Source organism: Hypomesus transpacificus, chromosome 17 (genome assembly GCF_021917145.1).
Source record: "Hypomesus transpacificus isolate Combined female chromosome 17, fHypTra1, whole genome shotgun sequence".
Lineage (NCBI taxonomy): Eukaryota > Metazoa > Chordata > Actinopteri > Osmeriformes > Osmeridae > Hypomesus > Hypomesus transpacificus.
In genome coordinates this window covers 6,476,222-6,487,959 of record NC_061076.1, presented here as the reverse complement: position 1 = coordinate 6,487,959, position 11,738 = coordinate 6,476,222, and the positions used below count along the sequence as shown (strand labels likewise).

General features: G+C 47.4%; 2 protein-coding genes across 2 annotated transcripts; both read right to left on the bottom strand.

Annotated features, from left to right (window-relative positions):
• Nucleotides 1-317: 317 nt before the first annotated feature.
• Nucleotides 318-3,323, bottom strand: LOC124479948 (kinetochore-associated protein DSN1 homolog). Its single transcript, XM_047038921.1, has 11 exons — nt 2,968-3,323; nt 2,627-2,663; nt 2,249-2,525; nt 2,054-2,127; nt 1,870-1,942; nt 1,682-1,757; nt 1,514-1,564; nt 1,363-1,434; nt 1,050-1,197; nt 873-960; nt 318-785 (listed from the first exon to the last, which is right to left on the bottom strand). Exons 1-11 carry the CDS (start codon nt 2,994-2,996, stop codon nt 703-705), a joined length of 1,008 nt encoding a protein of 335 aa, XP_046894877.1. The 5' UTR covers nt 2,997-3,323; the 3' UTR covers nt 318-702.
• An 81-nt stretch (nt 3,324-3,404) lies between these two features.
• On the bottom strand, nt 3,405-11,601 carry atp13a1 (ATPase 13A1). Its single transcript, XM_047038919.1, has 25 exons — nt 11,089-11,601; nt 10,764-10,853; nt 10,288-10,551; nt 9,747-9,902; nt 9,571-9,640; nt 9,379-9,485; nt 9,163-9,292; nt 9,012-9,067; nt 8,755-8,881; nt 8,458-8,595; nt 8,251-8,371; nt 7,773-7,930; nt 7,489-7,664; nt 7,271-7,381; nt 7,016-7,141; nt 6,760-6,868; nt 6,478-6,671; nt 6,265-6,361; nt 5,639-5,820; nt 5,404-5,518; nt 5,105-5,301; nt 4,788-4,930; nt 4,561-4,672; nt 4,104-4,247; nt 3,405-3,987 (listed from the first exon to the last, which is right to left on the bottom strand). Exons 1-25 carry the CDS (start codon nt 11,440-11,442, stop codon nt 3,877-3,879), a joined length of 3,588 nt encoding a protein of 1,195 aa, XP_046894875.1. The 5' UTR covers nt 11,443-11,601; the 3' UTR covers nt 3,405-3,876.
• Between the last annotated feature and the right edge of the window lie 137 nt (nt 11,602-11,738).

The following is an 11,738-nucleotide window of genomic DNA, read 5'->3' as shown; positions in this document are numbered from 1 at the left end:
AAGTGGATCTGAAAAATACTGAGGCAAATGGCCGCAAGGGACAGGAAGCCAGAATCATTGTGCTAACTGAAAGCAACGTGTCCTGAGAGGAATGGTTTCACATTCAGAGGATGGGGCTATCTTGCAGAGCAAAGTGTTGAACGTTGAGATTTGTCCCATTTGGCTGCATTTTTTATGAATCTAGCTACTGTGGCTGTCGTAGAGCATTTTCTTTCATTCCCCAAATAATAATTGAATTCGTTGCACAATAGTTACACATTTACAGGGATGTCTCATCTGTGATAACATGGGATAATCCAATAATAAGACAGTCATGTCTCTTTCAAATACATTCTTTATGTTCATAAAGTTGAAACATTTACAGAACAACTTGGTAAAATATAGGAGGGTAAAATTTAGATTAGTACAATCTATGACTAATGCTAATCTTAGTTGAAAAAGCACAGTTTAACAAAACATCCAATCATATGAGATCTACAAAGCAGGTGAATGGTATAGGATCCTTAATAAAGAGTAGTATTGTCCCCTGGTGGACAACAGCATGCACTACAAAACACATTCCCCTAACAGAAGATGCAGAGAGAAATACGAGACATGGAAGCAACACGACTGGCCTTGCAGTATAGAATGAACCCGAAGAACAATTCTGGGTGTTGATACCAGTCAAATGAATGAGTTGTCAGTTGCCAAAAGCAATAGTGATTAGGACAGCAAAGTGGGACCAGGACCTGCCAGCAGATTCCTGAGAGGATCTGAGGGAAGATGCTGGAATCCCGCCTCAGACGCTGAGGAGAAAACATCCAGATATCGTTCAGACTTATCTTGTGTTGGACAAAAATGCAATACAAAGAAGTTATTGTCAGTTTCCTTACCCACTTGACTACTGGTCTCTTTCACCAGTAACTTTCCTTGTCCTTGGATGGATAGAAGTTCCCTCACCATCTTACACTGAGAGTCCATCTACAAAAGGGAGCATCACACCACAATTGAACCCTTCTAGCATCATCAAAGCACATTGGTTAAATGCAATCATTGCACCTCATACTTACCACCAGCTCTATAGTGTGCAGTAGGGGCTGCTGTCTACACAGTACACTTTGGTAGTCAGGTTTACCGAGGATGATCTGGCTCTGTGAGGACTGAGACAGACAGGCCGGGTCTAACGGCACACCACCCTGCTGGCCTTGCTCCACCCGTCTGTCACGAGAAAGACAAAAACAAAACAATATATATGTGTATATGTATATATATATACATATACACACACCAATATATACCATGTTCCAAGACAGATAGCCATTAAATGTAGAGTCAGATTGTGCAGTGAGAGACTCAGTGTTACTGATGAGCATGACAGCTCACCTGGCCAATTCGTCTGCTTTGCTGCGATGTTTGTTGAGCAGGGACTCCCAAGATTCATTCTCAACCTGCAACCTGGATCAACAGTGATTCGTCAAAGTAGAAAAATCCACACGGAATGTTGAAGTCAAAAAAAGGCACTGGATGAAAATACCTGTGGATGGCCTTCTGGGTTTGCTCCATAGCCTTCTGTATAGCAGGGTCCCTAACATAACAGGAGAAGAGTGTGAAGATTCAGAATGAAATGCATAATAGTAGAAAACCCTAAACAGTCATTTAAAAGATACAATAGAGTATAATATAGAAGGCGTGGCTGCAATACCTGGCAGTGTTTGTTGGAGGTTGCTTGCTGCTCATGTCTTTGGCCAGACAACCCCATTCCTTTTGTATAGACTCCACTGAGCCAAGGAGTATAACAGGGATATTAATTATGTAAACAATACATGTACTACTTACATGAACAACATGAGGACAAATGTAACCAGGGTCAACCACTCGGTCTTTACTTACTTTGAGATTGAAAGGATTCCAGACAAGCATTGGGTAATGTCTGCAGCGAGTCCTTTGTTTTCTGTAAAGCTAGCTGTAAACCAGAAGGAAATCAGACAAACAATCATCTATTATCTCATAAGAACTTCCGTTCCAGGGCTGACTGCCTCAGTGAACCCCCCATAGTGTAATCCCATGCACTCACTCTCATAGAGGCCTCCAAAAGCTTCTCCAGCTTGTCCTCCTCTGGTAAGGATGGGTCAATAGCACAGCAGAGAGCTGAGAGACGAGATCAAGCATTCAATAAGATCACATGTACTCCGATTCAGTTTACGTCGTGGTTGCTAAAAAGTCACCAGAAGCATTACACCTCAACATCCAGTAAATCGAGGGTGCTTACTCTGGGAGGGGTTAAAGAGTGCAGGCAAGGACCGTCTGCCTCTTGTAGACCTCCTCCAGGATTTCCTTCGGGAGTTCGGACTCAGGGAAGTACCATCACCCTGAACACCGCCCTCCGGGTTCTGTTCCTGCACCTCTCCCGTGCTTGGCTCCGTAGGCTTCTCTGTTGCCTCCGACAGGAGGGTGGAGGATTTAGGAGAGTGGATGCGAGGGGACTTCTGTGGGGGAGCTGAACTTGGACTATGAGAGCGGCCTCTTTTGGGTCCCTGGGGACTTTCCTATACAAAAGGGAAAACAAAACGAAAGTATGGTTATGGCGATGGATGTATATTTTGATTTGTTCAACTGCCATGTCTAGATTAACCTTCTGACGTCTTACCTTGCCCTGGTTATCGACATCATCAGTGTCGCATCCGCTGAAAAAGATATTACAAATGATAATGTAATTTACAATACTCAAATCAAGTTTCACGCCGAATCCAATGCACTGACATGTAGCAAACTAGCAGGCTAACAACGTTATCTGGATAAATGTAGTTAGGCTGGACCTATCTAACTGTAGTTTGTGACGTTGGCAACATCGTTAGCTATCTAAAGTGCCATGTTGTCTGCTATAAAGAAACGCTTATCACAACTATATTTACAGCATGCTGGTATGTTTGGTAAAAAAAATATAAATTAGAAATGTTTTATACGGTTCAAGAATGAAGTATAGCAGACCTGTTAACTTTTGTTCCACACTCCGCCATTTTTCGATCCAAATCTGCCCGCGCCCAAACAAACCAGACAGCCCCACCCCTTTACAAAGCTTTGCATGCTGGGAACCGTAGTTCTTTGCCACCTCACAATACTCGCTGGTCATTACCAAACGTAAACCTGCACATCATTGCCTTTGTCATAACCATTCTAAACAGAAGTCCTTTGATGTATACTCCAGTTGTCAGTATAATTATTACTGGTCATATAGCACATACACTAATATTGACTTCTCTGGGGAAGTGGACAATGTATTCATATTTACAAATACATCTAGCTACATAATAACCTATGAAACATGTTTTCCAAAGTAGTCCTGACATGCTCATGTGCAATGTTGTTACGACAGGTATTACTAAGAAGTGTACGCTTGTGAATGGAAAATAAAACTGAGAGACGTGTAACTTTAAGTATTTTATAAGTCTGTAAGAGATTTGTCTTTTTACAAAATCAAGAGGGGGAAAAAAAAAATCGAACACTTCGCATTTCTCTCGGAGAACGCCCCTGTTTTTCATGTCTGTGCATCTCACACTGGTTGACACACAGTTACCCACTCCACACAATACTGCAATTCTTGGCCATCTGTAGAAGGAGGCGGAAAGGGAGATAGGGGTAATAAAAGGGCATTGTGTGTCACAAAGAAAGAGAATTTAAATACGTAGAATGAGTTGGGAATAGAAGGTCAAAGGAGAAAGAGAGATGGGCTATTCTTTCAGGAGTGTGCAGTACTGTGCGCCATGCCTGTCCACCTCAGCCGTCGTTGTGCGTATCACAACCGCCATTTTCTCCACCCAAAAAGTCTCCTTCTCTCCCTTTACAGTTTGGTTGACAAGGGAATTGGATGCTTGGGGCAGCTGTTGGCATGGCCACAGTTCAGGAAGGCAGCCTTAGGGTTCCCTTCCCCAGAAGAAACTGCAGGATCCGATCAACCAGCAGAGCAGCGACAAAGTCCACCACGAGCACCTGGGCAATTACCAGCTTGAACTGCAGAGTTGGTGGAGGAAGACAGGGTGGATGAGTAAAAATAAATAAATAAGTTAAATTAGACTAAATAAATAGCATTAAGAAAGTGATCCTTGTCGTAAAGCGTGCACACTCACCTCGGTCGGAATATCTACAAGTGCAAACTGCTCGTTGAATTCAGGTGACGATCCCATCAGTAGCCCCACAATGGCCAACCCTGAGAGGGCGATACTCCACAGCAGGGGCCGGTTCTCACTCAGAGACTCCATGAAAGGGTGGCCCTATCAGACAACACACAGCTCGTCATTTCGTGGAATGCGTCTGCGGTGTCCCTCTACATCAGGGGTTTTCAATCCTGGTCCCTGAGAGCCCCTATCCCGCATGTTTTAGATGTTTCCCTGCTCCAGCACACCTGATTCAAATGAACGGTCATGACCCGGCTTCCACAGAGCTTGATAACAACCCGTTCATTTGAATCAGGTGTGCAGGAGCAGGGAAACGTCTAAAACATACGGGACAGGGGCTCTCGAGGACCAGGATTGAACACCCCTGTTCTACATAGATACTAATAGGAGAGAAAAAAAGGACGAGTACCTTGTAGTTGATGGCAAAGGTAGCCATCTGCATGGCCATAGACATAATGTACACCGTGCTGTTTATAAGACTGGGCTCAAACTCTTTATACAGGTCTGCAAACCTTTCTTCCCTGCAAAAAAAAACACCAAGCCCACCCCCCCAGGAGAACGAGATGAGATCAGGGCAGACAGAGCAGACAGGAACCAGACCACTTACTGTGTGCGTGTGCGCATGTATGTGCGTACCTGGGAGGACTTCGGCTCTGAGCCCCTTTGTACAGATACACCAGACTGCAGAAATGAACAGCAAACTGGAGCAGCACCGTCAACACGGTGTAGAAATTGAAGATGTTGGGTAGGGGTCGCTCTTTAGACAGGGTCTTCAGGGGCTGGGCAGAAACAACTCGATGATCAACAAACACAGTCCTTTCACAGCCGGGATCACGCACTACACGCATTTCAATTCGGAGACCGAGTGGATGCATTTAGGACAGGTATGCGGCCGGCTGTCTATCAGTCACAGTGCAAACGGCACACTGCTTCCTGACATTGTGCCCTCTCACCTTGGACCGAGAGATGAAAAGGAAGCAGCCAGCCAGCAGCAGGCCCTGCAAGGTGGCCTGGAAGTCGCTGAACTTGACCCCCTCTAGGTAGAGCACAGACTGGCTGTAGGCCAGGACGAGGGCATTCAGGGCCAGGATCTTAAACATCTGCAGGGTCGTCACCAGCGTGCAGCGTCCCTGCTTTATCACATGACAGACTGAGAACGGAGAGGAGATGAGAGACGGGTCATTTATTAGGAAGTGACGAGGGCACGCTCGTTACTGTGGTGTGTTTGTGTGTGTGTGACGTTGTTACTCACTGCACTGTATAGAAGACAGTTTGGAGGTGAACGGGGCGGCAATGGAGGCGTCTCCCAGCTTCACGACTTGTATCTGGTCCTCCTCCAGCTCTCTTAAGACTTGACTGATTCTCTCCTGCAACAAAGTCAATCACAAAGGTTTTAGAGTCATCTATTGATTCTCTGTTCCATACAACAGACTTCAGGCAGCAGATAATCGGTCACGTAAAGCCTCAAGTCTGATCCGACTTCACACCTTCTGTGCAGCTAGCTGCTCTTCTCTCTGGGCCATCACCCTCTGTCTGGCTGCCCGAGAGGTCATCTTAATTCCTGAATTTGGGACAGGGGGTCTGGACTCAGGAACAGCTATCTCTTTGTCTCTTCCTCTTTTCCTTCTCTCTGGCATGCGTTCCGGGGCATTGGCCAACAGAGCCACACCTGAGGAATTGCGGAAAAACAACCATCAAACCATACCTAGTCAAGTCAAATGTATTTTTATAGCATATTTCAAAAACAATTCGTGTTTAACAACAACACATACACATAAGGGAAAATATTGCTGTACAGGCTGTACTGTACTGTACTGTATCATAGGCTAGGGAGCATAAGTGGGTCTTAAAATATGATTCAAAAACATCAATAGTGGCAGAGGATCTAATGTGGAGCTGAAGACTATTCCAGTGGCGTGGGGCCGCAGCTGGGAAGGCACGATCACCTCTAGATTTCAAACAGGATTTGCGAACAGTTAAAAGCAGACTATTTGAAAACCATAACGGCCTATTTGTCCTAGACAACCATTTGCAACCTTGCTTGATAAAACTGAGGAATCCGGCCCAGATACGGTGTGGTAGGTAAGACAGTCGAAATGCTCATTGGTCTTACCAATATGGGCGTGTTTGAGCGCTCCAACATCATTGGTCCCGTCCCCACACATCAACGTAATGTAGCCCAAACCCTTCAGGCTAGTGATCACAAACTCCTGAAACATCCAAATGAAATATGAATGAGTACGAACAGCCAACCAAAACACAACAAGTACAGAACGACTCCCGTTTGTTCAGGACGCGAAGTCAACGGAAGAAAACCAAACCAGACCTTCTGTTTGGGGCTGACCCGTGCAAACACCTGCACATGAGGCAAGAGTGCGTGGAGCAGCTGCAAGTCACTGGACAATCTGGCCAGGCCCTCCCCGGTCACACAGAGGTCATACTGATTGGTGAACGAGGGCACAGAGGGAGGGGGCAGTGGTACGCACACGCTCCCATCTATAGACTCCCACTGCCACTCTCCTGGAAAAACGGAAACACTTAAGTCGGACACTGCATTACAATACACAAGATTGCAATTATACATACTGCGGGGGTGAGGAAGACGTACCCTGGTTGGGTCCAGTCTGCAGTATCAGAGTGTGTTCCTTCTGGATGAAATGAAGCTCTTTGGCCACGTGGCACGCAGTCAGGGGGTTGTCCCCTGTAATCATTACCACCTGACAGAGAGAGCGTTTCCACTTCATTCGTTGAGCGGATGCTTCGATCCAAAGTGACACACAAATAGAATGTGGTGCATCTTTTATCTGACCCTGTGTGTGTCTGTGTCGTGGGAGCGGTTCTGGGTTTTTAGGCGGTTTACTCACGTGATGGGACGCCTCCTGGATTTCTTTGATGACTGCCTTGCTGTCGGTCTTCAGGGGACAGGAGACCACCATGAAGCCGGCAAACTGCAGGTCACATTCCAGCGCGTCGCGGCTCATTTCACGCACCTGGACGCCCACCCAAAAAAGTCAATGTTGAGCCACCTCGGTTCGGAGCAAGCCGGGCCTCTTTAGAGCCCTCCCTAGTCTGAGGTATTGACGTACTGAGCTGCACAGTGAAACACAATAGCCAGGTACCTGCTGGTGGCTGAGGTGTCCCAGCTCTTTGTAGCCCAAAGCCAGGACTCTTGCCCCTTCCCGGGACATCTCCCTGTGCACCTCGTCATAGCTGGCCGGAAACTTTGAGAACTAGAAAAAACACCCCGGTTATTACAGTGGCGATGGCACATAACGTGTGTTCACCCGGTTTGGTCGGGTTGAAAACATTGCGTCAGGTGTTGCGCGAGTGAACGCACCATTCCCTTCAGTGTCTCAGGCGCCCCCTTCACAGTGGAGATGTAGCTGAGCTCTGTGGAGCCCAGCTTCTCAAACGAGGCCAGCACGGACATCCTCTTCAGAGCGCTGGCAAAGTGGAAGCGCTGGTGGATCTTCAGCCCCGGAGTCTTGATACCTCGAGCAAACACCTTCTCATCTGCCCACAGAGAATGCCACAGTTAGAGGTGCACAGGCACCACGTCACAGGATGTCAGAGAGACAACACCGAGCAGAGGCAATTGCAGGTCAAGGGTGAGCGTGTTACCTTTGGTGAGGGTCCAGTCCGCGGCCGTTAGCATGGCTTTCTCCAGCGGGTCACCAACCAGCTGTCCGTCATCTAGGGTAACCAGGGAGTGACACGTGGCCACCACTCGATGGGTGTCCACAGGGATCTCGGACACCGGCATCACCTCTCTCCCCTCCCTGTTTGTGAACAGACAGTGGGGGGTCAAATGGCTGAGTGGTTAATCAGAAGGCTGTTGATTCGATTCCCGGCCGTGCCAAATGACATTGTGTCCTTGGGCAAGGCACTTCACCCTGCTTGCCTCGGGGAGAATGTCCCTGCACTTACTGTAAGTCGCTCTGGATAAGAGCGTCTGCTAAATGACTAAATGTAAATGTAACAGACAGAATGCTGAGAGAAGACAGAGGCACTTCCACAGATGCCAAGGCAGTACTGTCAAACTCATTGGCTGCACAGAACTATAAACATGAGATGTTTGGCTGTGAAGAGGAGCTCGTACTTTAGCCCTGCAACTCCGCGGACCACAAGGCTGTCACTGGTCAGAGTTCCTGTCTTGTCGAAGCAGCACACCTCCACCTTCCCTGCAAACGGTATCCGGAAGGGCTCTGTGCAGAACACATCTATGGAAGGGAGCAGAGTCGGTGAGTCAAACGTTTTGACCAATGCACAACACCAAACGCGCGCACGCACACACATATTGACTCACAGAGCTTGGCCAGGGCGATGAGGGAGGTGTTGACGGCGAGGGAGAGTTCAATGGGGAGCTCAGGGGGGACCACGGAGGTGAGGATGAGCGTGCACTCCAGGAACAGCTTGTATCTGTTCCTGCTGGGGTCCTTGGTACCTGAGGGAGAGAGACACAGAAAGGCAGATATGTCATGATTCAAGTGTCATGATTCATATGAATCATATGTCATGATTTAAGTCTTAGACCTCAGGCTATTCAACATGACATTTATCATGGTGGTTGACCTTCATTCTATATATTTTCGGAGCATCTCACCTTCTACCCAGACATAACCAGCAGCAGCAATCGCAAACACCAGGAGGAAGAGAATGAAGATGAAGGTCTCCAGATTATTGGCCGTCACTCTCTTCACTCCGAAGAGGATGGTCCTCAGCAGTTTACCCTGTAGACAGACATGGCTTATTCAAATATCCAACTGTCCAACAAACAAAAAAAGTGACCACGCTTTCTTCGTTCGATTGGAAAAAGTGAACGAACGGCAGGAACGAGGTGTGAGAACAGATCCTCCCTACCTGAGAGGTGTAGAACCCAGTTCTCAACACGTAGGCTACACAGCCATTGTCCACAGCTGCAGAGTAAGGACATGACGATTCATAGCATTATCTTGGTACCATACACAAAACGTATTGTGTTCCTTCAATTTGATCCACCGAATGCACTTACGTTTTAATCCAGCACTGGCTTTGAGAGGGGGGCTGTGTTGGACAACCTTGGTCCCACCGGAGATGATATGAAGACGGGAATCTCCCTGCAAATCCAGGATCCTCCCTGCATCCAAGTCCTCCACAGGCTCCTACGAACGCAATCAGTACATTCAATGAGTTTCGGATTCGCTCAGGCGGTTCCGTGTTCGGATCCTCATTCTAGATTCGGCCTGACCTTCATCTGGGGAACAGACTCTCCGGTGAGCATGGCCTCGTCCACTATGCAGCGGCCCCTCAGTAGCAGCACATCACATGGTACCAAGTTATCCTGTGGGGAGCGTCCTAGGGAGGACCAGAAGCAAAGGCCCAACCTGTCAAACGGAGGCTCAAGCCCAGAACTTTGTGAGGTGATAGACGGGAACCTTACCTATTGAGACAATGTCCCCAGGGACAAGTTCATCACTGGACACAGGCCTCCACTTCCTGTTTCGGTAAACCTGAGAGAGAACATTAGCATTGTTTCTTAGCAATGGCTTCGGAGACTGAAATCAAGTTTAAATGTGGTTTGTGAGGTGGGAACTGATGAAGAAGCTTTGTGGTTACCTGGATCATGTAGGGTTTGTTTCCCATGCGGCGGATCTCAGACATGTTCCTCATTTGTTGCTGGACAAGAGAAGCTTCGAACGCTACCAGCATGAAGAGTGTGAAGACACTGTAGTACCAGTACTCATCCAGACACCACAGTCCCACACAGAACACCTGGGATGAGAACAGAATCAGTTCAAATGTTCCCAAGAGTATTGGGCCAGCATACGTGCTGCATTTTAACCATTGCCATTGCTTACACAACCTAATACAGAAATTTGAGCTGTGACTTACTATTGAAAAATCTCAGACAACGATCTCTTCCTCAGTAACATTACAAAGCGCACACACACTAACATTTACATTTAGTCATTAAGCAGACGCTCTTATCCAGAGCGACTTACAGGAAGTACAGGGACATTCCCGAGGCAAGTAGGGTGAAGTGCCTTGCCCAGGGACGCAACGTTATTTGTCACGGCCGGGAATCGAACCGGCAACCTTCTGAGTGGTAGCCCGATTCCCTAACCACTCAGCCATCTGACCCCCCCCACTAACACACCTGGAATACAAAGAAGGGAGCAGTGGCCCTCTCCTTGAAGAGCTCCAGGAAGTCTGGCACCACCATCTCAGCACGGTTGGTGCCGTAGCGTTTTTCTGCAGCCCGCAGGTCCGTCTCCTCCTGGTAACCACGCCAGGACTGGAAAAAGCCCATTGGCTGACTGATAGGAAACGTCACAGGAAGGAAGCATTTCTTTTCCTTCCTGTCATAGGTATACCGGATCTTCTGGAACTCAAAGGACAGGATTTCCTCGCCATTATCATCCTGGAACAAGGGGGAAGAAATAAGGCCAGACTGTGTTTAGAATCACCACATATTCTGCAAACACAGTATAACAATGGAGAGACTCACTCCCATCATGTTACAGAAATGGTAAACAGTAGGATCAGCATTCAGATGAAGAAAAACTGCAGGTGATGGTCAGATCATTCTCAGACATTCTTCCAGCACCGAGGGTGATGGAGTCATTTCCACACCTTGTCCCACTGGAGTGCCACTAGCTCCGCTGAACCGTTGTTGGGGGTGGGAATCACTTTTGCCAGAGTAGCCTTGTGTGGATCTGGCTCCTGTGTGCAATAATTCACAGGTGAGCAATTCCCACACTACAATCTGGTGGATTAAGACCTCAAGTTTACAAATGCCCACAGTGACCCAAATCTAGAACTAAACCACCAAGCTGGCCCTTCCATAGCACACATTATTATACAATACAAATATTAGTAACCAAATACTATTCATTAACATAATGATGAAACACTTGTGTCCTTTGGTCAAATCCTTAACCAACATACATCACTTTACCTTAGAGCAGGTGAGCAAACAGTGTGCGTGCACAGACCAATAACCGGACAGTGCTGTCAGAACGTGCGCGATCCCGATGGCGGCGAGAGCCAGAAGGCCTGCCTCTGGATACTCTGAGGCACCATACACTCCCAGCCAGACATACAGCCAGCCCGGGTACAACAACCCCATAAAGGGGAGAACCGTCCCATGTAATACCCGGGGCCTGCGCCGGTAAAGCGTCACTGAGCTTACTAGCTCGTCGCTAGCTCCGTTGTCATGCTGGCTATGGTTAATAGAGGGGGCCATTTGCAACTCCCCCGGTCCCCGAATCCCATCTGAAGCCACATTCCCCTGTTTCGTAGCCTCATTCATTGTTCGTTCCTCTTTCTTCACCCCCCTCTATCCACCACCACCCCTTTGCTATTGCTATTGGTGATGATGAGATAGATCCTTCTGTCCCTTTACTAGTCCGGTGTTCAGATCCAGTTTTCTGAATCGCTTTTTCGTTCACATTCAGCTGCTTCCGTGTACGCAACCACGTACGACAACGCAATGGCAGATTACTTCCTGCCAATAATTTCTACGATACCATTTCGAACATCAAAATCTATTAAAATAAATAAAATACAACATTTAGTATTAGAAATAGTTTCTTTATTGAGCAAAAT

Coding starts and splice junctions, on each gene's coding strand:
- LOC124479948 (XM_047038921.1), bottom strand. CDS start 2,996: ATGGCGGAGTGTGGAACAAAAGTTAACAG. Junction 1,198..1,362: donor AAAGCAGACGAATTGGCCAG/GTGAGCTGTCAT, acceptor TTCTCGTGACAG/ACGGGTGGAGCAAGGCCAGC. Junction 961..1,049: donor TGCACACTATAGAGCTGGTG/GTAAGTATGAGG, acceptor TCCCTTTTGTAG/ATGGACTCTCAGTGTAAGAT.
- atp13a1 (XM_047038919.1), bottom strand. CDS start 11,442: ATGAATGAGGCTACGAAACAGGGGAATGTGGCTTCAGATGGGATTCGG. Junction 5,519..5,638: donor AGCAGCTAGCTGCACAGAAG/GTGTGAAGTCGG, acceptor ACTTTGTTGCAG/GAGAGAATCAGTCAAGTCTT. Junction 3,988..4,103: donor TTGTAGATATTCCGACCGAG/GTGAGTGTGCAC, acceptor CCAACTCTGCAG/TTCAAGCTGGTAATTGCCCA.